Source organism: Pieris brassicae, chromosome 4 (assembly GCF_905147105.1).
Source record: "Pieris brassicae chromosome 4, ilPieBrab1.1, whole genome shotgun sequence".
In the NCBI taxonomy this organism is placed as follows: Eukaryota; Metazoa; Arthropoda; class Insecta; order Lepidoptera; family Pieridae; genus Pieris; species Pieris brassicae.
Genome location: NC_059668.1, coordinates 14,969,825 through 14,995,304, shown reverse-complemented (window position 1 = coordinate 14,995,304; position 25,480 = coordinate 14,969,825). Strand labels below are relative to the sequence as shown.

Below are 25,480 nucleotides of genomic sequence, written 5' to 3'. Positions count from 1 at the left end.
TCTTTTCCATCAAATCAATTTTCAATTTGTCGCAGACTCACTGGGTTATCGATTTTCTGTTTATTTCTTTTATATTATGTCAGTAATGCGTGTCACACATAAAACCTCTTTACTTAAAAAGTAATGTATTGCGTAAGAATAATTTTGTAAACGTGTTAAGTAATGATACGAGAGAGACCTAATTGATATGAATATATATTCTGTAACATAATTTACTACATATCTCTTGCGCTGTACGCAAGTTTTGAGGTTTAAATAACAATTCTTACACAGTCAACTGTCATTATAACATAAAACAATTCGACTGTTATTTTGAGGAAAATTTAGGTTACTTTATGATACCATCAATCATTTGAACCACATGTTATTACAACTATAATAAAATCTCAATTTTCGGCAGGTTGATGTATCTTACAAGTTTGCTTTCGAATCACGTTGCTAAGTAATCGAAAATCGATAGATAACTTTCGGTCAACATTACATATACATTGATTGCAAAAGATTTATTGAATAAAGAATATCAAAGAAAATAGGATATGTTAAATGTTTGTTTCTGTGTTATGTGTATTCAACATAGCATATTCAGCATTATAAATATTTAGTGTTTATATAATATATTCTAATACTTCAGTATGTAGATTTTTTGGTATAACGTATATATATAGGCCCAGTGCAGTATTGGCCTAATGGCGTCACAGTGTGCCTACGAATTATACGATCATGTGTTCTAATTACGGTTGTGTCGGTTACGTCTTTACCGACTATCGACCTACCGACTTTTCTTCCTATATGCCCAAATAAGTGTTGCTAGTAAAGTAACAACGTAGACAAAAGTCGATAGTGTATATCAAGTACAGAAAGCTGATCATCTATTTGCCTTTAAAAAAATATATCACGAAACAGCTGCAGAAATCTGAGGTCTAGAGGTTGTAGTGTGACTGTAAACAAAAAAAACTACTAAACGAAGGAAATTTCTCGTACATTTATTTTCAGATCCAGAAAGCTTTTAAGTAAAAAATCACTTACCTGAACAGTTCTTTCCCAATCCGTGTATTCGTTGACTATTGTAAAGAAAATTTCACTCAAGTGATATGTGTAGGCATTTCTCACGTATGTCCTAAAACAAATCAATAAGTAAATATACCTCAGTGGTTCATGCTTAGCAAAAAATAATATTTAGTATCAATTTCTGAATATATATAAAGTGGCTTATTTGTTAAATTGAGTTACGAAGTATATATTAACTTAGATAACCTGCTGCAATTAAAACTGAAAAAAATTCATTCCCATTCAGTATGCATTAAATAAATCTCTGCGGAGGCAAAGGCCGAATCACTGGGGAGGAAAATGTAAAATGCTTTTCTATTCACAACGAAACATGCTAACAAGACGAACAAACAATCTGTTACCCAAACACACTCACCGTATTATTCTATCCCGCCTTTCGCCCTCAAAACCATTCTGAATGTCCTGAGCTGAAAATTTCCAGAGTGCCTCGCTCGTTACAACGCCGAATAGCAGATCATATTTATTTTGTCCTCCTCTTATCCCGAAAATTCTATCTCCGCTCCTTTTGTCCGCCTTAAAATTGTTCACTCCAGAAACGCTTGTGAAACCCTGTAGGTCGTTTGGTATGAAAAATGTTAGCAATTCCTTGGCATAGTCCGTTTTAACTACGACGCCGTCGACTGAGGGACCGAAAGCTGTTAGATAGCTCGGAGTGCTTATTTCGGCAGACATAAGTTCTTGTAAGGGCACTTCTCGGAGACAATCGACGATCAATTCATGGTCCTTTACGATATCCTCAGGTAAGGTGCAGTTTGATTGTTTAGCTAATTGGACGGAGTAGTTCACAGGATCTTCCACTAACGCCCAAGAGCTTAAAGCTGAACCAGATAGTAGGATTACTCGATGAAAGAGACCTATAACGAAAAATATCTATGTAAAGGTTTATAACGAATGGTATTTTTTATTTGTATTAAGACAAGAAGATTTATTACTATAATGTACTATAAAATTAAAGTAAGTGAAACTTGAATATTAAGTCAAGTTTATTAAATATAAGTGCAATTGATTTTCCTTAATAATTTGTAATCAAATAAATAACAAAATATTTAGTCCAAGTAGCAAATAACGGAGGGATAATATCTTATTAGTTATAATGTTTAATTATTAAGGCAATTAAAAAAAAAGTTTTGGGTCGTATATATAATACAAACCTGGCATAACTGTAGGAGAAATCATGAGGAAATTTATACACGCAGCGCCGGATCCATGACCAAGCATAGTAACATTTCCTGGGTCCCCACCGAATAGTGCAATATTCTGCTGCACCCAATGTAAAGCGGCTATTTGATCCATCAGTCCATAGTTTGCTACTCTTGCTCTTACGTGAGGTATTGGATTTGCGTTTAAGAAACCTAAAAAGATGATTAATATAGAATATATGAACGATGAACGACGCAGTGATACATTTCCACATAATTTGAAATTCAGTTACAAAATCTTAGCGATGTCTCACGCTGACTACGACTGTTGGTAAGCATTTTGACATTTGAAATGTTTCAGTTAAACTATTGCAATAAATATGCGTTTAAATCTGTTAAAGAATTTGTTTTTTATGTGTAGCTTAAAGGCATGTTATGCCTACAAAGATATTTTATTATAATAATAATAGTGTGTAAAATGTAATATAAGCTATGACCAGTTAAGAACATACGGTAATGAAATTGTAAGATGTTCTTTGGGGAAACGATCCCCGACCTTTATCTTTAAAGTAATAAAAACCCGTCTTGAAGCAAAATAAATTACCCACGAGGAAAAATTTCACTTAGGAGATTTTATCGAAACATTTCCTTTTATAAATGGACGAGGCGCATTTAACACGGTAACAAACGATACAGTAACAAATCTTAGAAGAACTTTGCCAGTATAGGCTTATTACAACAAGGAATATTGTTAGAATAAATAGTCCCAGCAGTTCCAAAGAAAGTTTAATTTAGCTTGCTTAGAAAAGTGCCAATAAAATGTGAAATATCAACGAGAATTCAAGCTTTATTTATTAACACTTTGTTGCATTACGTATTTAGTACATATCGCTTGCCCCGGGGAACAAAGTCGTAAAGCAGTATTACGACTATTTCAATGTTTCCTCATTTTTGACTTCCTCGGCTGATGTATTATAACTGTAATTTTTTTTAAGTTTTTCTAATCATTTTACTATAAAAAATCACGAGATATCCTCGTTTATTCTTCGGAAATCATGTTGTGTGTAAATAGATAGCAAGAAACATAAAGATAGTTTTAGTTTATATTGTAATTCTACTAAATAATTAGTAAAGTTAATTCGACAGTTAAAAAATAAATAAAGAATGGTAATAATGCCTGTTTCACCAAGATCATAATATTTAAAACAGTAGTAATATGTACATTATTACGTTCTAAACATTCGTAAAAATTTGCCGTCGTAATGTGTGGTTACTGTGTCGTCCGTAATTATGTTTAAACAGTGAAACAATCGTAAACACTTTTGCTCTTCAGTCTAATCAGATGAAGTACTGTAATATACATTTAGTAATTTTTTGACTTTCGACACTAAATATAAAACATTAATGTTTTAATCAACGAATAGAAAAAAATCTGAAATCTGATATTTATAAATTGTAAATGTTATGTACTTAGTATCCTAGTAATAATAGAATTTCTTTCTTTTGGTTTTTACTGAAAAAAAAAATAGATTTAGCTTTTACGGCCTTGTTCCCCCGGGACAAGTGATATACATTCAGATAACATAAATTAAGGAGGCAACGGGCGGGCAATCTCTAACAAGCGATCTCGTCCAGGCAACCGTAAAAGTAAGGAAAAGAAATACTTATTGTGAAGTGCATAACTAAATTTTAAAAATTAAATTTGAGATGTAGACTTATACAATTAAAAACTAAAAATAAAAAAGGAAATACTTATATATAATCTTAAGAGTCCTAAATCACGATGCAAACGGTTCTATATCACGGTTCTCAAATACATAAAAATAATATATTTACAATTACAAAAAAAATATTCACGGTTAAATAACGGAAAGGATATTGTTAAGAGGTGTTTACGAGAAAACTTTTAAAAGATTTGTTAACTTTAAATAATATTGTTATGTATAAGATTATTACATTTACACATCTTATATTCTTACACACTTCTCTGTGCTATTTTTAACTCTCTTTTACTACGGATTGCCTGGAAGAGATCGCTTCTAAACGATTATGCCGCTCATGTTCTATGTTTTCTTGTAAATAAATTTTCAACAGTGACGAGGGTTCAAAATTTAATCTTCCTTATAAAAAGGCACCATGAATTCCTTGGTATGTAAATCTGTACATTTGAAGCGTCCTAAGTAGTAGAAAAATCAAATGAAAGAATCTTTGATTATTCTTGAGCGTTCAATAAAATTATGCAAGTTCTTCAACGATGGCTTCGTCACGTTTCACTTTGCTTAATTAAACATTTCTTGTAGTGACTTTAATGTTAATACACTTTATTCCAATGTGAACTATATGACGTAAAACATACGACACATTTTAGTATGGATTTACTGAAGTAATTTAAATTTTAATGAATTCATTATCGCGACATTTTCATGTGTGTATGGCTTTGAGCGCAGTGCTTGGAGTAACTACAAAACGCGACAGTGCCTGTACTTAAAATATATTGCAATGAAAATATATAGCACGCTTCTACGTGAAAATTTAATGCACTGTGTATACGATAAGAGATAAAACATATAATAACAATTGTTTGTTAATTTAGAACCTTTTAGTAGTCAATTAAAAACAAAGCTACTAATTTACTTGCCTACTTCAAATATAATTTCAATCGAACAAAGCCGAAATAAGGCTTGTTCCTATATATTTTTTAAATTAAAACTTGTACATTTTAATTAATTAAATTCATACAATAAATAAATGCAGTAGCAAAAAAAATGTTTATAAAAATAGCACAATGATTCGTTAAATTTAGCGCAATGCGGAAACAAAATTAATTACATTAGGACAAAATTAGGTCCTGTCGACTACTAATTACTTTATCTAATTAATCTTCCGTTAATACAGAGTAAATTGATTAATCACTCTATTTGGTATAAAATCAAGGTTGCCATTTTTGTGTACATTTTATTGTGTAATTGGTAAAATCTAAATCTTTACAGATGTTCTTCATTTAAAAGCAGTCATTTTTAATCTTAGCCCAAGTTTATCATTTTCTATGCGAACAACTCTTTAAATAGCAGCAAATTCAGAAGAAGTTGTTAATTGATAAGTATTGGTATAAAAAAGGCACTACAACACTCGGTCTTGTCCTCAGATTTCTATATCTCCTTCATGATCATTTTACAAAAAAAACGGCGTAATCCTTTTGTGCATGACACACGTATTTTTTTTTGGCTCTTAGGCATGGCTCTTGGTCTTCCTTAATATGCAAGTAAGTCACGCCTATTTTGTCTATATTTTCCTTCACTGTGCGAGCGAGCGTGGATTACAACAACTTTTCTTAGGACTTATAACGCTCTTGGATTATTATTCATGGTATTACCAGATTAGCGTATACCAAATAAACACTCAGCATTGAAATAAAATTACTTTAAGGGTTGTAAACGTAAATCTATTATATTGCATAATGGTTGGTGGACTCAGTTTCAGCACTTAGACTCTCATTGGGTCTGTAAAATTATATTACATATAATTGTACCTGACGTTTCTTTTTATTGTTTATAAGCAACTATTATTGCAGCAATACGTTAAAGAACTTAATCCTAAAATTTTTAATGGGTTTCAGGATACGTAACTCAACAACTATTAGCAGTGAGTACCAATTTCAAAATTATAATGTTTTGTTTAAAGAATGCAGCGACTACCAGTGTGGTTTGGAGCAACAAAATCTGTTAATTTTTAAATTAATTTAATTATTAAAAATAGAGCTTTACAACAAACGTGAAATAATTATTAAATGTCCACTGAAATGTTACCACACTAGGTGGTGTACAACCTATTGTTGCGAAGTTGGTATGTTGTATTTTCAATACGTAGATTATGACATCAATTTTATCATGGCAGGATTTTTACAAAAATATCAAATTGTATTCCATGGATTTTTCATGCGTTTTTTAAATGTATCCTTATTGCGCCAATGAGTTTCTACTCATTTATCTTTATAATAGTAGAAATAAAAATAAATACATACCTAATATACCTAGGCGGTAATTTATAGTAATAACTACAAGTCCCGCGTAACTCGCCAGTACGGACCCATCGTACACGTTACCGGAGTTCCACTCAAAAGCCTCGCCATGTATGAAAATGACCACGGGATACTTTGCAAGTAACGTCGGACCAACTGAAACAAGGGTTTTGTTAGTTGGATTAGTCTTTGGGAAGCATGAGGTTTGTAGAACAGCTGTAACTAAAACAGAATGAAGTCTATTATCGCTTAAGTAAACTAAATATTTTAGTTATATACTAAAAAAATATCCAATATAAATTACTCTTCCACATTGTTTTTTAAATGAAAACTTAATTACGAATTGACTTCAAATTTTATTGAAGTTGTAAAGTTGTGACACGTGCAATATAACCTGTTGTATAACTAGATGATAGATAGTATACATATTTTCACTAAACATTTAACCCATGAGTACAGTTTATACGTTATATTATAGCTCTGGGCATTTAACATAAAACCTAGGATTAGACAAAATATATCGAAACGTTGTAGTGCTTTTGAGAGCTAGTACCATATTAAATGAATTGAAATTTCAAAAGAATTCAACATTTTCAATCAAAACATTATAAATTGTCAGTTGATTGTGTTACTATTCTACAGGTGACCTTTCTGTACTAAAACTGTTACGGTTAATAATCGGTCACACACGCCACCATGATAATAGGCAATATAATTTATATTATATATAATTTATATTATTTATATATATTTATATAATTTAGTCATATTTTCTAATTAAACATTTATATAACATTAGTAATTAATAAATCTAACAGCTTTCGCTCAGTATCACTTCATTTATTATTCATGAAATTATATTAAACGACTGTCAAATTACGATTAGACTGACAAACTGGAGGGAAATGGAGAAAGCCTACGTTTAGAAATGGACCAAATAAAGAGGGTTATAATGATGATGATGAAAGTATAGTTTAACACCAGCAAAGACTAAAAACAATATGACAGTTTTTGCAATCGTAGTCTAACAATCGCGACTAATCATGTCTATTAACTAAAATTTATTCGTCTATCAATTGTGATAAAAAAATACAATATAGATAACTAAGTCTAATTAACTACAAAGTTAAAACAATGTTAAGTTAGATTTGGTTCAAGCAAAAGAAGGTTACTTTATACTTGTACGAAACGATGATGAATAATCGCGAACATATTTAATGAAATAAAATAAATTGTATTTGATATAAATAAATCAAAGACTATCAATTCCTAACACTGAAACAATAGTCACGCAAGTGATATTAAATACATACATCCGAAAATCCAAACGTTCAGTTCCAAAGCTTTAATTTAAAATTAATTATAATGATTATGAAACCCGAACATTTGTTTTGTTACCACAAATATCTTCCAATTTGAAATACAAAACTTTGTTCTCAATTGCGGTGAACAATATATCAAATCAAGCGTTTGAAATACGTTTCTATTTCGATGATAGCTTTCGGCGCCGGAATATTTGGCAATAAAAAAATTTTGCCGATACGATAGATTATGTACATTCACTTTGGTATTTGAATAACGGCAGTCAATATTTGACGAAAACGTTCCGAATTTTTTCAATAATATTGATTTTTGTTATAAAAGGTATTGCTTTTAGAATCTATGGAAAAAGATAATTTAATGCTAAAATTGTGTTATAATATCTGGGTTATATTGTTTCAATAACGAAAAAAGCAATTACTTTTCATAAAAGCACCACTTTTGAAAATATATCTTAATATCATAAATAGGCTTTTAAATTGAAATGTTAACGCTGTGAAATGATCCATTAAATATTTTTTACTTTGGTTAAAACGGTACAATTAGACTTATGTTTTATAGAGCATTTTAGAATTTATTTATGTACGTTCTTGTGATAAAAGGTTACATATTTTACATTAGACAGTTACTCGTAATTTCAGTAAGTTAATTATTCCAAATTGTACCAGAAAATCAAAGAACATGAGAAATACAAAAAGTCGTCGTAGTGACTGGCTTTTGGCCCACTTGGAATATCTTCAAGCAAAACAAACACAGTGGAGTAGCTATTACTTAAAATGTTTGAATTTAACCTACTTTCGCATTCACTTAGCTTTACGATTCGGAAAATGATACGAACTATTCTTATGTGACTTTTGTGCATTGTGTGATAGGTTTTCGTTTTATTGTCACTGTTTAAGCGGAGATTTCACGTTTGTAATGGAAAAGGCTTTGTATTTTTGTAATTATTACGGAGTTTTCTTTTTTGATAGCTGGATTTTTCAATTTATTATATACATATAGCTATATCATAAACTTTTGAAATATTGTTAATGCATAAGAATATAGTCTTAACACGAGTTTCTTACAATCAAAACAATCCTTTCAATAATAGACACAAGTTTAAAATTAAACAATATATATATTATATATTTCAAGTTATTTTATAAATATTTTAATGTTTTTAAAATAATGATGACATTGCCTTGTAATTGTGTAATTTCTTTTAATATAAAAAGCAAATTATTTTAGTACAAATATATTTACGTTAATTAATATCAAATTATTTTAGGTACTAACGGCCACTCCAGCATCGACACCTGAAAAAGCATATCTATTATTCTTTCATAGTTTGGCATAGTCAATTTTAATGAAAATATTCAATTGGACAATTGATAGTGAAAAATTATTACAAATATATATTTTTTGAATTTCATTCGAATACGAAGCACGAGTACTTATGCTTTTCATTCACAAATATGAAAATTCTACGCCACTTCTATATCGAACTTTTACATACAAAGGTCTATAAAAATAAAGATATAAGTAAAGGATATTTCCTAAGAGCGCCCCCATTATGAAGATAGCCGAAATAATTCATGACTCCATGAATAATGTGGACATTCAGTCAGACTGCACGGTATGTATCTCATATACATGCAAATGAAGCACTATTTCGTGTTTTGTCAAGACCACGTATGACACAATTCTGGGCTTCTAGTATGTAAGTGGGTGTGGTGTTTGTCCACCGTTACTGACTTTTTAATTATAATAGTAAAGCGATTCTTGCCAACACTGGTTGTGCGTTAATTATTTCATTTGATTTGGAGCATTGTTTGTTAACTCTAAGCCTCCTAGATTGCAATATATATGTACGTAAGCGATATCATAGCGTGTTTCAGTGATCGAGAGTTATTAATAAGTCATTAGAATATATTTTTGTTTTCGTAAAGAATTACAACTAGTATTTATTTCTATCTACTTCCACATATACCATTGTGTCTTCTAGTTACGGTTCACACTTTATTAATAAATTCGTATACTATTTTACCGTCAAAGCACATATAAATCTGCATGTTCTGCAAAATTCCTGGTTACTCCTTTTTTTTTAATTTCTCGCCTTGCTTCTCGCAAACTTTTGGTAAAACTTATGGGCCTAATTAAAATAAATTTTAATATCTAAAAAATAAATTTCGACAAATTATTTACTTTTAGAATTATTGATATTCGTATAGCGTGTGTACTGACTGATGAATGAATGTCAAAGCGTTTATTAATTCAGTAACAATGAATTTTCTTTAAAATTTCATAAAGATATAAACTAACCTAATTTAAACTTTCGCATTCAAAATGTATTACAATATGAAAAACGTAATAAAGACGATGGCTATTGTTATTTACGTCGACTGGTCTGCGGTGACTCAGATTGTGATTAAAATTTTCGTTACTCTAAGAGCTTCTTGAAATTTCATTACTCTCGCTAAGTTTTATTACCTTTCTATAGAACTATTGAATTGAAATTAATGTTACCCTAGAATTGTTCGTAGATGTTCTTTGTAATTGAATATCTCTTAGGAATCTTAAAATGGTTAAGATCATTCATTTGGCTGTTAAATTCAAACCAATAACTTAACAGACCGTCTTCCAGGAGTATTGTTAAACAGTGTGTAAAGAAATAACGTTTTATCTTACTACGCTTCCGCTTTTGAAGATTAACAATAACAAATATTAATTAACTAGGTAAAATAAACAAGGGTTGTTTGCTTCAGTGACCTAAATTTTACTGATCAGTTGAACCGACAAAACAATTTCAATATCAAGTAACGATGTGGCTTTGCCATTAATGAAATATGAGATATCAATATTTATTCTATCTATAAAATGTGAATATATAGAAATTTATATATTTATTCATTATTTATACATAACATACTAGTACAACTATTATAAGTTTTATAAAATATTGTTGTCTGTCCAGAGTATGTACGTGAGTGTGTATGGGATGTCATCCTCATGAGGCAGGTTAATTAGCACTGTGGATATTTTTATTCATACGCTTTTTACGCCTAAGTGCAAAAGGCTAAACAAGTGAAGCCTCAAATCTTAATATATATATACATATATATATATATATATACATATATATATATATATATATATATATATATATATATATATATATAAATCTCCTGTCACGATGTTTGTCTGCGATGGACTCCTAAACTACTTAACCGATTTTAAATTAAATTGGCACACCGTGAGCAGTCTGGTCCAACTTAAGAGATAGGATAGCTTAGATCTTTAATTATAGTCCCAATTTTATTTTATTGCAAATTAATTGTCTATAATTAATTGACAGTCACAATTATCTGATAACTCCAAAAGATTCTAACAGATGTCGATAAACCGACAAACGTGTCATATAATACAGATACAATTCAATATCATGATTACCACGTATTATTGAGGCTAAAGTATAAATTAAATTTACCGTGAAATTCAATTATTGGTGTTAGCATAGCCAACCACGTGTTACTTAGACCGAAGTGTAAATTAAATTCAAATTTTAGTGACGATAATACAGTGAAATTATTCTTTCGTGTCACGGTAAGTTTACTTAACTGATATCGTGACATAGCCATCCCTGAATTACATATGTATGCTGACGAGTGCGTTGCCGGTCTTATAGTGATAATAAACTCTTCTTTATTTCAATTTAAAAAATATAGGATACTGATTTAATTGTATTAAATATAAAACTTTCATTGTATGTAAAAAAAAATATTCGATATTATTTTCATAATGGCTGACTTGCTTGAAGAGTTGTTTGATAGTTCGTTAGTTATAAGATTTATTTAAATATTTTAACGTTTTTCTGTAGGATAATCGATGTGGGTATGTTTCTATCGCATTAGTAGTAATTGTTAAGATAGATGTGATAATAAATAAATAATAAACAAATTACATTATACGAAATTCAAAAATAACATAAATGTTTTCAAGTTATCGATATAATTTTTACTGGCATCAATTCTTTCATATAACTTTACAAATATAAGAACAGGTGCACTATGAAAACGTTGGAAATTTCACAGTTCTGAATAAAGCGAATATTTGCCTGAAATAACGGCTGTTCATTTCTATAATTTATGACCGCTTAATGGCATATAATTACGTAAAAGAGTGAATAACTTATCGCAAAACAATCAGCTTTTCATATTAATAAAGCATTTTATTAAATCCTTTGCTTGAAATTTGTAATTAAAAGTTTTAATCAAATAATTCATATGCAGTTTGTAATGACTGTATATTATAATTATATATAGAATTAAAAATAATTATGCAGTCCAAGTATCGTGGCAATGTTTAATAAGTTAATAACACGAATATCATTTATTATTAGATTAAACGATAAATGTTTGCTTACTGTTTATACAAATATACATAATTGTATAGTTTATTTACATACTATAATTTTCCACTACTTTTCAATCACTACACAAAATGCATATTTTCTATGTCCATAACGTGATTCTTTACACTGGATATTAATCACAACAATACAAAATTAACAAGTTATTGAACAGTATTAAATTAGAATTCAACCCATTCATATATGTATTTGGGTTTATTATCTCTAATAATAATAAGACTTAAGAGCCTTGTAAGTTATACATTACTCTAACGCTGAAAAAATACTATAAATTATTATTGTTTAAGTTCGTTTGTCTAAAATATACTAAAGTCTTTGCCACTATAGGAATGGAAAACTAAAGCTGACTAACCTTGAACCGGCGTATAAATATTCATATACAGACAATCTTCACTCTGATTCTTCAGTCGCGGTAGTAACCTTCTCAAGTACTCGAGCCTGCCCTTAGGCATTCGTTCTAAGGCAAGCGTCTCGTTATCAATGTCTGGCAACCGTTGGGGACACACTGGACCCATTTGGTCAACGGTTTTTACATCGTCCCAAGGAGCTGGAGCGCGGGTTGGAGCGAATCTGTCAATATAAATATATTAAATATTAAGGTAAATGTAAGTTTGAAATCTACTTAATTACCTATATTTATATATATAAATGAATCACCCTTGGTCACGACATCACGCGTGAACGGCTGGACCGATGTCTGTAATACTTTTTTTGTTGTGTTTTTTACTGTCAGAAGAAAGTTCTTAAGAAAGAAAAAAGTAAGAAAATTGCGCGGAAAGTTAGAAAATTTAAAAATATTTAACCACCATATTAAGTAATCATGACTTTTGTTACGATAGCATTTTTTGGTGCATAGCGCTTTTACAATTCAAACTTTTTTCTTGTAACCTTATGACGTTTGACATAACTTTGACAGAACAAGACGTGCTGCAAATATCGTCAAAGAGGATGTAAGAAAAATTAATATTGTTTAAAACAAATGCTTCGAACGGAGTTATTATATTGATAAAATACATATAAAATAATTACAGTCGTTAATTGTTTATGGTATTAATCTTGAAAATTCATGTTTTTTACATGGCCAGTTATAGGTCTCCTGTTTCCATGTCGGAATAGCAACAAAACTATATATTAGGTCCTTACATATGAAATTGGCGTTTTGTATGTTAGGAACAAAAAGTCGAATATTTTTAAATATAATATATTTAATTAATCAAAGTATGAACCATTGTTTTCTATGCACTTTTTCCATCTCATAGGTAGTTCATTGATCCCTTTACTAAAAAAACCAGTCGGACGGGAATCAATAAAATCTGTGATGGTGATTTGGGCTGCCCCATCAGAGTTCAATTTTTTCCCTTGCAAGAAGTTGTCCAAATTTCGAAAAAAATGGTAATCTGTTGGAGCAAGGTCCAGGGAGTACGGAGGATGTCTTAGACATTCCAATTGAAGCTCTTCTAATTCGGTAGCCATCTGTTGTGCAGTGTGTGGTCTAGCGTTGTCGTGAAGTAGCAGTGGCGTGGAGCGATTGACCAGCCTAGGTTGCTTAGCTGCTAGCTTTTCCATCATGGTTTGCAATTGCTGACAATAGACATCAGCCGTAATAGTATGGCCTAGAATAGATTTGAGAAAACTGCAATGAACAATACCGGCACTAGTCCACCAAACGCTTACAAGTAACTTTTTTGGGGTTAATTTTCGCTTGGGCCAGGATTTGGCTGGCTGGCCAGGATCCAACCATTGCGCTGAGCGCTTCCGATTATCGTAAAGAATCCATTTTTCATCACAGGTAATGATTCGGTTTAAAATACCTTCATTATTGTGCCGGTTCAGTAATGTAACGCAGCAGTCGACGCGCGTTTGCCGGTTTGCTTCAGTCAATTCGTGAGGTACCCACCTTTCAAGCTTTTTAATCTTCCCAATTTTCTTCAATGGAATTAAAACAGTTTTATCACTAACACCGCAGCCTGCAGCTAACTCGGACGTGGTTTGCGATGGATCCGCTTCCACAATAGCCTTCAATACTTCATTATCAACTTGGGTCTCAGGCCGTCCACGGGGCTTGTTCTGCAGGTCAAAATTTCCAGAACGAAAACGTTGGAACCAAAAACGAACTATGTTTTCTTTTACAACATGACCGCCATACACATCATTCACCCTTTGAGTCGTTTCCGCAGCACTAGTGCCACGGCGGAACACGTACTCGTAAATAATGCGATACTTTAAGTTTTCCATTTTGTAAAATGAGTGACGCAAACAGAAAAAAACAGAATAAAAAACAAATGAATGACGGTCATCGAAGCACAAATACATGAGTAAATAGCTGAACAAATTTGAATTTGGAATTCCTAACCAAAGAGCAGGTATTTGAGGTCAAAGTGGCCAGTACGACAAAACGCCAATTTCATATGTAAGGACCTAATATATACGCGCCAGAAAAACAAACAAATGCATTTTCATTTTTAACAGAACCTATGGCTGAACTAGGTATATATAACGATCCAATTTTAAAACGTAGAACCTATTCTTAGCATGAAGTATATTTAAAATTGATTCGTTACATTAATAGAATGGCAATAATATATTTTGTACAAATTGAAGTAAATATCAAATTAAATTTCACTACTATCTCAGCTGCTTTAATCATATCATGGTTTCGCCATATCTTCATGCTAAAGCCTGTAAATATTCTGCGACCATTGTTAGAAATATTTAATACTAGCGGACCCAACAGACGTTGTCCTGTCATAACTAGGAATATTGATTTCGAAATGGTATAACTAACTAAAAATGCTTTACGATATACAACATGAAGTAATGTTATTAAAATTTATACCTACATATTTATTAAAGTCTCAGCAAAAAATAATAAAAATATTTAATTTACACAGCCTTACATCTGTTTAGCCACGAGTCTATGGAATTACGCACTGCTTCCAAGGGAAATTTCGACATTGTTTGCTCCAAAGATAAGATAAGTAACACAAAATGTATGTAAAACTTAAACGCGTCTAGTCTAATTAAAGTTAATGAAATAGAATGAATTTATTATAAAGAATATTTACACCAATTTCTTTAAAATTATAAATAAAACAAATGCTTGTACTTAAACCTCAATTCTAGTCTTTAGAGCAATAAAACTACTGCAGTTGTTTGTTTAAAGTTTAAATTGTTTTGTTTGGAATTTCATGAACTCAAATAACGAGATGTTAACCGTATAATGAATCTTTCTCCTTTGACTTTATTACTTTACGTACAAAGTTATTAAAAGATGTTATTATCATTTCTTAATATTAAATTTTATTACTATCTGGTTTACCGTAACAATAATAACTTGTGTATATTTAAATCTTCAATAAATAGAAGTAAAAAATCGCGAGTATAATAAAGCTCTAATTGGTAAATATTAAAGTTGGTATATTCATAATTACATCTGGTAGGACCAAGGCAGATGTGTCTATGTCGTAATTATTCTTATTAGGCAGGCTCTACTACTTTTATGATTTCCAATTACAAATTATATAATTGTTTGATTATGTAAGAACAGATTATGACTTCATTGACATTACATATATTATTTACGTTTCATGATAATAATGAAACGTACATTAAATTGTTTACATATACAATGGTACATCATGGTCATACAACAATATCTATGGTTTAATCATTAAGTGGTTAACCGTATATGTAACCTGGACTCTACTATACCTAAACCGTCTACTAGCCTAAAAATATCAATTACATAGTTGTGTGTGTGGCTGTCGCATTCTCCATTGTCTTTTACATTTAATAAACATGTCACAAACATTTAAATAATAATAAAAAGATCTTTTAATTTTGCTGGGAAACAGATCTATCTTATTATCTAACACCATACAAAAAGAATTGTGAAAGTAGGGTTGTTTGATTACCTATTTGATCCTGTTGGTGGTGTCGCATATGGTACTCCCAAATAAGCCTCTACTGGCTTCAAGTACTTATGCTGATCCATAGGTAATATCACACCCTGTAATTTACCGTACCGGGTCCCAATTATTCTTGTCCTCAGCATAGAATTCCTACCGAAACTATTACCACTCGACGTCACACTGAACAGTAGCACTATCAATAACACTAATATTATCCTGCTTTGCCAATCTAATTTCAACCCTAACTTTGAACTGCGAAAGTTTGTTTTCGTTTGTATTTTTTGTAAATACTGTTTAATTGAATTGCAGAGGTGTAATGGCAGTCTCTGTGAAGCCATTTTCTGTAGATATCACCTTTGAAGACCCATTTCTGTCTACGCGTCTTTGGGGGATGTGTTCATTTGTCACTCGGGCATTTTGATTGATTGGGGTGTTCACGTTAATCTGACACTTTGTGAATCCTGCAACAATAAACAGAGATCGGTTAGGCGATAGGGTTTAGTGAGTTTGACATAAATCCTTGTTGAGAAAATCTAAATAACTTTCTATTGTTCTCTAGCAAACTAATAGTTTACGAATTATACAATCCAAGTTGTAATTATTATTGTTTATTACGTCTGAATATTAATATTACCTAATTATTTTAATCACCTTAAAATTATATAATTTCAGACAAACAAATTGATATCTCAATATTAGCCGACTAAATGAGATATCGTATTAAATTCTACTCTTCACAACTTTTATTTATGCGAGGTTTATTGAAATGATAAATGTTTATGTTTATGAATGTGCTGCGTGGTCCAAATATCGTGATTTGGACCACGCAGCACATTTTTCTTATTATAGCCGCAGAGTGAAAAATGAGTATAGTGATATAATACAATACCATTACAATACATTTTTACATAAATACGTTCTACCGTGAATTTTAAAGGTTCTTTAAGCCGGAAAGGCTCACGGGCTTACACGCTCGTTAATATAAATTTATTATGAAAATATACGTTTCTTTTTTGTAACTCGTTTCGGTTGCTTTCATTCGTATTTTAATGATCGCGTTGTATTTAATTTTTCATTCTTACTAAGTTATTCACGACTATGCTACAACCCAGTAATTCAATTCCACAATGCTTCCGGTGTCTGTTTCAAATTTAAATTTTTGCAAGTGTATAAGTTTATTACGACGCAAATTAACAATGTTAAAGTTAAGCTGAAATTCAAACATATAAAAATTATTTATATGTTTGAATTTCAGCCGCCGGTGTTATGAAAGATAGGAAAAATATTATGTTTAATATATATGATATATACATAATTTATTTTTGTTTATTTACTACGTTGTTCTATCAATTTAATTGATCGTGAGACATCGACGGAGTTTATTAAGCGTTATTACATGCAAGTTTATTTACGTTCGTTCTTAAATTGGCACGATACAGCTTTTATTTTCTGTATACGATATTGATTTACAAGACAGAATAGACAATGAGCAATTCCTTTTTTATGAAGCCTCATTCGGTACATGTTTGATATCTTTTGTTTTATGATAAATAATTCAGAGCTTGTAACTGTATCAAGGAAAGGTATATCAGAGGTATTGCTTGAAGCTTTTATTTTTAAATAAATTTCATTTGTCTATTACATACAACAAGATACTAACCTGTATTTTCTTGTATGAAAACATCAAATGTTGAATTTTAATTTTAAAATAATAAACACATATTTCATGGCAATAGATTTGGTTAGCAGTACTTTATTCGTATCCAGGTAAAATGGTATCCAGTAAAGATATATTTCCCTTTCAACTAGACTTCTACGGATACGAAAGAGACAATTAATACTAAAAGTACTTTAAAGTTTGTTACACATATACGGTTGTTTAACGCTAGGATATGTATTTAGTGTATGAGGGTGTGTATTAGTAAGAATTCCGGAATTGCCGTAACCAAATTCTTCATTCTTCTTTCTTCAAAAAGCCCGGGCTTTCTGGACTGACCTAAATTTAACCTATTATACTGGGATATTACATTGGGACTGGTCGGGAACTCCGTCTAGTGTCTTTTTATTTGTCAATAATTGAGCTCGTACTTACATCACGTAAGCTTTAAGACAGCTACGTACGGCTAAGATGACGTAAAAGCACATGCTCTAGACAGTTAAGATTAACTCAAACATAGTCTCAAAACTTTAATGATAATCGCGCTGCAAAGTGTGCGATCAGTCTCGAAATTTCTCACTAAACTGCCTTGCAATGTCGCAATTAAATTCTCAACTGTAATTAGTACACAGAACGATATAACTTTGTAATTAACTCGAATTCGCCTGGGTTTATTCGCTCCGGCGGCGTAAAAAATACGATTCTAAGCATCTGCGTAAATTGTTTTATCTTCAAGACCTTGGAGGTCACAACCTACGCCTCATTTAAATTACTTGAATTGTTTATTTTACTACGCTTTAATGTTTTATTCTAATAGATTTTGGGTAGTTTTCTGGGCCTGGATAATGATTATATTATTTATTTGAATGGGTATGTAGATTAACTATTAGTTACTTTTCAAGATAAACACCGGCTTATGTAACTAAATATTAATATAGAAATGTATTGACTAGGCGGTATGTTATACAAATAGACGATTTAGTTGAACATTTTACTGAGCTCTAACGCGATTGCAATTTATAATGAAATGAACTTTTTAATTTATTAATGAAAGCTCTTCTTGCGTTGCAACTCACGTATATTCGCCCTTTATCAATGTGCACTCGAAATGAAGCGAAGAAAATCAATATGTTTTCCCAAGCCTGGTAGAGTAGACCTAGTTAGTTCAAAGCATATGACAACATACTCGAAACCTGTTCAGATAACCCTATGAATATTGACCAGCCTTTGATGCGCTGACACATGAGGTGGCATGAGAATCATATTTTGAACGGTGCACCATCATGTATAATACATAGATTTTAGTATGTACTTTGTATATAAATACTAAACATAATGCTCATTTATTAGACGTTTAGTCTATTCATTTTATACTTTTGTTGATAATTTTCACGTTTACCAAAATTCAGATTAGTCTATATGTTGATATTTCATATAAATTTCAAACTAAAGTGGAATAAACCAGCGAATTTCACGAATAATGGCCATCTATCAGGCATCGGCGACCGCCATTCAATTACCCATTTATTCTGCGAGACAGGTGAAGCTTGCAAAAGTACCGTATCGGGTGGACAAGAGTAATTCTGGGTACAATATGGGCTTTATTTCCGTTCCACTAATTGCCATCAAAGTGATGAGGCCATAGCATTACGGTAAGCTTTCGTAGCAAAGTACTTTGTTGGAGCACTACAAGTGAAATTATAGACCTAGAAAATAAAAATGTTATTTATATTAGTATTTTAATGATGCAAAATGTACGTTGCAACGAAGATTGTTATTAAAATATTGTATTTCAAATGCCCATAGTAGTTGAAAGAAATAAATAAGGATTATTTATGGACTATTATTTATTTATTTATTCTTCATGCAGATAAAATCTACGGTGTTTAATTTGAATTGTTACTTGTAAAGTCTTGTGTTCAGCTAATACTGAAGAAATAGTCATGTCTGTAGAGTTAAAATGACAAACATTCTTTAATACTAATTTTTCTTTACCTTTTTAAACCGCTTTAATTGCAATTACGACCTATTACAAATCAATAATATACAACATTACCTCACATTGGCAACAATAAAAACACCCAAATATATAATGCAAACGACTTAATGAAATGTAATGTAATGAAAAAAATAAAATATGTTGGACATTTATAAAGCCAATATTATTCTTAATTATAAATTTATTCACATAAATTTCATTCGTATTTAATTAAACTACGAAGCCAATTAAACCGTAGTTTACTGAGTTTTTGGAAATAACAAAGTGAAAATACAGACCACTAGGATATAGCATTGAATGATTTTAGGTACACGTTTTTACATTTTGAACTTTAAAACTTTGTAATATGCAAAATTAAACACCGCTAATACCATACAATTTTTTTAAACTTACAAAATTGACTAAACCTGCATACATTTGAAGAGTAAATATGATCGCAAAAACATTTGCATACAGAACAAACATTCCATATAACAAACAAAAGTATTTTTTTTAAATACATGTAAAATTTATTACTAAGTTTACTACACTAAAAATTATTGGATGACGAAAATAATGTACAAATTCAGGATAAAATAACAAAGCGTACCAAACACCTTACTATGTAGTAAAGTGTAAACCTAATCTCATTTCTATAGAGAGCTTAGGAAAAACATATTTATCTTCATTTAACTTACGGCCCATTAGTGAATTAAAACAACTCAGCAAAAGCTTTCTTGATATCAAATTGATATTTATCATCAATCATTTGAAAGGGAATTACAGAAATCGTTTAGCCTAAATCTCTTGGGAACTTTACAGATTACCTCTATGTTGTTGTTTTTTATGAGTATTGAAAACTGCCGTGCTCAATATAATGAACAATACCTGCAGCTGAATTTAATTTATCTAATACAAAATTCCTTTCGTACACCTGTGTATCATTCCATAACTACGGATTTATTAGGCACTTGTATGTATGTATGTGGACTCAGTTTCCGCACTTAGACTCTCAATAGGTCCATTGTGCGTTTATTAGGCACTTTTTACACATTCGTTTGTAGAAGCAGCCTATATTTTATTCTTATATATGAAAGCGTACCAATTATATTAAAAACTACATACTTCCAAGTCTCTTCATTGTCGATGTCTATGGACATCAGATGAGGTGTTTGTACCAATTATCATTTGTAGCGCCAATGATTTCTCATTTTAATATTTATTACGTGACGGTAGATGGAGCGAATTCACAAATGTATGTGTAGGTATGACAAGGTAACGGTTTTACAATTTATCACTTCCACTCCTCTGCCCGAGTTACGTCTTGTTGTGTAAACATATATCATTTATTTATTTACTAAAGTTCACCACATTATATTTAATATTTTATATACATAACATTCTAAAAAACATGTAAATTATTGTGAATATGTATCAAAATATAAAAATATTACACTTCCAACTATAGATTTTTCAATGCTTTACAATGCGGATTAGGTATCAGATGGAGACATATATTTTTTTTAATTACTCTCTACCGATTATATCAAGCTCTGGATAAGTAGTGTTTATTCTGCTATATTCGCGAATAATTGGAGAGGCGAGAAACTGGATAATTCTGCTAATTTGAAGCTCGGCAATGAATAAGGGAATAATTAGAATAAAAATGTTTTTCATTTCTTGTATTTTGGTGTATTATTATTTACGTTTACCTACTATTGATGCAATGCATAAAAGGCTCAAATATTTTGTCTTGTTAAAAAACTAGGATCACATTACTAGAACAAACACACAAACTAGAATTTCAATGAAATTAACTGGACTTTTTTAGACAGTCAACACAATTTCGGACAGTTTATTACATTAAATTACTTTATAAATTGCCGCAGCTCAAAACCTTTACCATTTTCATCACACCATTTAAGTAATCCAAGGGCCAAGGTCAATTTGAGCTAACGATGACTACTTGTCATTCGCTACAAAAACAGAAATGGCTGAGATTATAAAAATTTCTTCCGTTAAAACCGCTTAGTCTGCCTTAAATGAGGCCAGAGTAATGTGAGTAGGTACAGGGTTGCCAACATTTTGTCACTATCAAATATTACTAATTATTGAGTGCATCTTCCATGCATAAACCACCACTCTCACTTATGCTTTGCATTATATGACTATGAAAATATACAAAAAAAATATCGTTATAGAGGCTTTATATAATAAACATAATTAACACAATCCTATCTAGCTGTAATTAATAAACAAAATCAATAGCGCTACAACCATTTTTAGGTCTGGGCCTCAGATTTCTGTATCTGTTTCATAATCATCTGTAAATGAAGCGTCCTGTGCCTGACACACGCCGTCGACTTTTTTGGGTCTAAGACAAGCCGGTTTCTTCACGATGTTTTCCTTCACCGTTCGAGCTAATGTTAAATGCGCACATAGAAAGAAAATCCATTGGTGCACAGACGGGGATCGAACCTACGACCTCAGAGTTGAGAGTCGCACGTTGTAGCCTATTTATGTCTAAATGTTTTAAACGCCAATTAACAAAAGTTTTGGTGTTGCCAAGTTGCACGCAGTAGGAAACGACTTAAAATGTTTACCGTATAAAATATAAGAATACACAATTCTTATTCCGAATAATTGAATAGTGCCAACCCTAGGCTGTTTCTTGACCCGTTTTACTATGAAAGGGCGTGATGCCGCGGGCCCACTTGGCAACTCTGAAAGACTTTTTTCATTTGAAATTATCTGAATACTGTAATTACAACACACACGTCTATGCAAGTACGACTTTCCCTACTAACATATATAGCATTTTTTAAACTGTCTTTTATCCGGCAAGAAGCCTGATTCTCGAATGAATGGAACATCTAAATATTTAATACGAAATTATGTATATACCTATATACATGTCCTGAGTTACGTCCCCTACAGGTTTTAGTTGGGGTACCGAATATGAATTTTATTTTTATAAAAGTACGAACTAAAGGCCGGCAATGCCCCCACTAAAATGGGCGATGATTTCCCTTTTTGGGTATAGCGTATATTGGGAAACAAACACTCGTTTCGTAAAAATAAATTAATGACACCTCACCGCTGTTTTCGAAGAAAGCGTAGAAAGAAAAATACCTAGCTTTTAGGCAGGCGATGAGCCTGTATTTGTGTCTTCGAGCATCAAACCTGAAACACTGGATAAACCGAGTCACGGAGATTATTCTGATTTACATAAATAACGTAATTCAATCATTTTTAAAAGAAAGTAACAGAGTTAGTACACAGTGATTTTAATAACTATTCATTTTAAATAGAACAATTAAAAACATCAAGTTCTCACACAATAACTTCAAAGCTGATGGAAACATTGTCCCGAATGAAGATTTCTTGTCAAAAGAACGTCTATTGTCTTCAGTAATGTAGGCGTAGAATTAATAAACAGAAACGCTCACTGCTTGAAGAAATCAACGTAGAAGAAATGGGAGACAATATTTTCGTGCATATTATTCTTCATTTGTTCAGGAATAGTTTATTTTGTGAATAATTATATTATTGTTTTTTTTTTAAATTTAAATCAGTGTTTGAGGTTAAGCGTTTGGTTCACAAACCATCGCGTTTTTACTCGTGGTTGCGCGCTGGTGTATTTTGTTTTAATACAGAATTCATTTTGACCATAAGAGCAACATACAACATGCTGTATGGGAAAGCGTATGAAAATTTCAATGATTTTGATACAAAATTGACGTGTGTAAGAAATAGAACAAATTTCTAGTTGTAATGCACTAATTAATAACTATTAACATATTTAGAAAATTAAAAGAACAAGCTTAAACATACCAAAAACATTTCAACGTCATTTTATACAAATAAGTAGGTCACAAATCTTTTGTGACTTCCAAACTAAAACGTTAGTAGTTCCTATGATCGATTGAGCATAATGAAAGTTTAAATACATATTTTTCTTATTGGCTTTCCAATATAAGTTCGGGTAAGTCACTGAAAGTAAATCTACGTAAATATAATACGTGGAAGCAAATTCTTCTTGTAATTGTCTCGTCTTCAAATACGTCGAAAACATGATTAAATGGATGGTTTAAGTTACGAATGAAACCTAATATAATCCGTTCTTTAAAATGAATGAAGCTTGCAAGTGCTAACACTTTTGTTGCTGCACCTCTAATAATGTCCTTTTTTCTCGTACTCGGTTTGGGTAAAACATCGGCCGAACAACATGTTTTTTTTTGCGCGTTAAAGAGCTAACTAGTTCTTATACGACGAAGGAACACATGATAATATCTGAATTATTAAAAACTAAAACTAAGACCAACAAAGGGCTGTTTTATTATTTCTAAAAGTGTAACGTTTGTCTAAAAACTAACCCGTAAATATGATTTCCAGTTGGAGTCATTTTGTTAATAACGATAAGTTTTTACTGCAATTATTTGGATAATAAGTTTGTATTCTGACAAAGCTTATTAGTAAAAGTTAAATGAAACATATAAACTTTGAAGACACGCAGGCAATCAGGATTTATATTGTTTTACTATTATCACTGTCATTTCAGTATTCTTTATATAATCGCTTAATTTAAGACATATATATAGTAGATATCTAATATAAAATAATACATAATAATAGCGTATACAAAATTATAAAAGCCAAAATAATATATCAGCGAACACAGATACAATATAATGATACTAATACCACAAAGCTTGTGGTAGGTACAAACTTTCTATCGCGGTTTTTAGCCTGGTAATAAATTAAAGTGTTAATCGGTTGATAAATCTCGGTGTAGATTATGTTCCCGTTATGGAAATTGTGACGTCTATATTAGGTATAGAATCCATAAAAAATATTTCTTCCACAAAAGGTGTTCCAATTCAGTAATATTGAAAATCGATTTTGTCAAGTCAACCTTTGTAATTACGAAAGCCGAGATCTTTGAATTAATCCGACTTCACCTCGTTGGTGCGCTACTTGCTACGCGCTTTAATCACAAGCCGCCCCGCACTTCTTTTCAAACCCCCTTTGTCTAGACTCTAGTCCTGTGGAGACCCGTGCGCTATAAGATCCTCTTATTTGTCACGCAACAATAAAACCTCAGTACGTAGCAATAGTCCAAGTGTAGTATGTATCCCAAGATAGGTTAAATAATGGAGAAGGCTTGTGTGTGTGTGTTGTGATATGAAGATAATAACTACGTAGGTATTTCTACTGTGAATGTACGTTTAGAGCGAGTGCTTTATATCAGGGAGTTGTATATAAAAATAAAGAGGCATGTCAGTTGATTATTCAAATTATTATCTACTATTTAATGTTCATAATGAGTAGTAATGAGTCTAAATACTCACTTAGTCTACGGTCTAAGGGATGGTGATATCACGATGTGTTCGCGTGCTCCCTTTTTTTAACATCGTGGGTATTAGTAAAGGTTATTTATCCTGGAAAACCTTTCATGTTTAAAAATAACAGTGCATTGTATCGGTTCTTAATGTACGTCTTGACTATTCAATGCCTACGTAGTGCATTAAGCTGTCAACACCCACAATACAATAGTTCTTTAGATAAAATTAAATCAGAGCTTGATAAGACAGTCTTTCAATAGCATAATGGAAGTAGCGGTTCTTAGACGTCAAAGACAATTTTGTGTAGAAACTAAAATGAAAGGGTTCAAAATATTGTACTTTCATAATTTAATTAAGGATTATATCGTATAAAATCGTATCGTATATCTGAATAAAATGACATTAATAAAATTAATATGAGAATTAGTGAAATTCTGCGTCTTCTATTGTATGACCAACTAAATTAATTAGATTGGCCTAGTTAGTGAATTGAGCGTACGACTTTCATCCCTGAGGTGGTAGATTAGAATCCCGTGCACCAATGGACTCTAATGTTGAAAACTTTTATGGAAACATCTTAAGGGATCCGGTATGAATTTGAATCTGAAATCATCTGGATTTGAAAATCTAAGA

General features: G+C 31.2%; 1 protein-coding gene across 2 annotated transcripts in view; it reads right to left on the bottom strand.

Moving 5' to 3' along the window:
* Positions 1 to 25,480, bottom strand: part of LOC123708826 (neuroligin-4, Y-linked-like) — a 49,467-nt gene that overhangs the window by 8,387 nt on the left and 15,600 nt on the right. The window contains exons 1-7 of one of the 2 annotated variants that reach the window (XM_045659739.1): positions 17,960 to 18,094; positions 15,871 to 16,328; positions 12,309 to 12,526; positions 6,229 to 6,381; positions 2,220 to 2,420; positions 1,424 to 1,922; positions 1,027 to 1,117 (exon numbers count right to left, since the gene is read on the bottom strand). In XM_045659739.1, the coding sequence (XP_045515695.1) occupies positions 1,027 to 1,117; positions 1,424 to 1,922; positions 2,220 to 2,420; positions 6,229 to 6,381; positions 12,309 to 12,526; positions 15,871 to 16,205 (1,497 nt within the window). In that variant the 5' untranslated portion in view covers positions 16,206 to 16,328; positions 17,960 to 18,094. Of the gene's footprint in view, positions 1 to 1,026; positions 1,118 to 1,423; positions 1,923 to 2,219; positions 2,421 to 6,228; positions 6,382 to 12,308; positions 12,527 to 15,870; positions 16,329 to 17,959; positions 18,095 to 25,480 lie in introns of those variants that run through there. The other variant, XM_045659740.1, reaches the window with a different exon arrangement.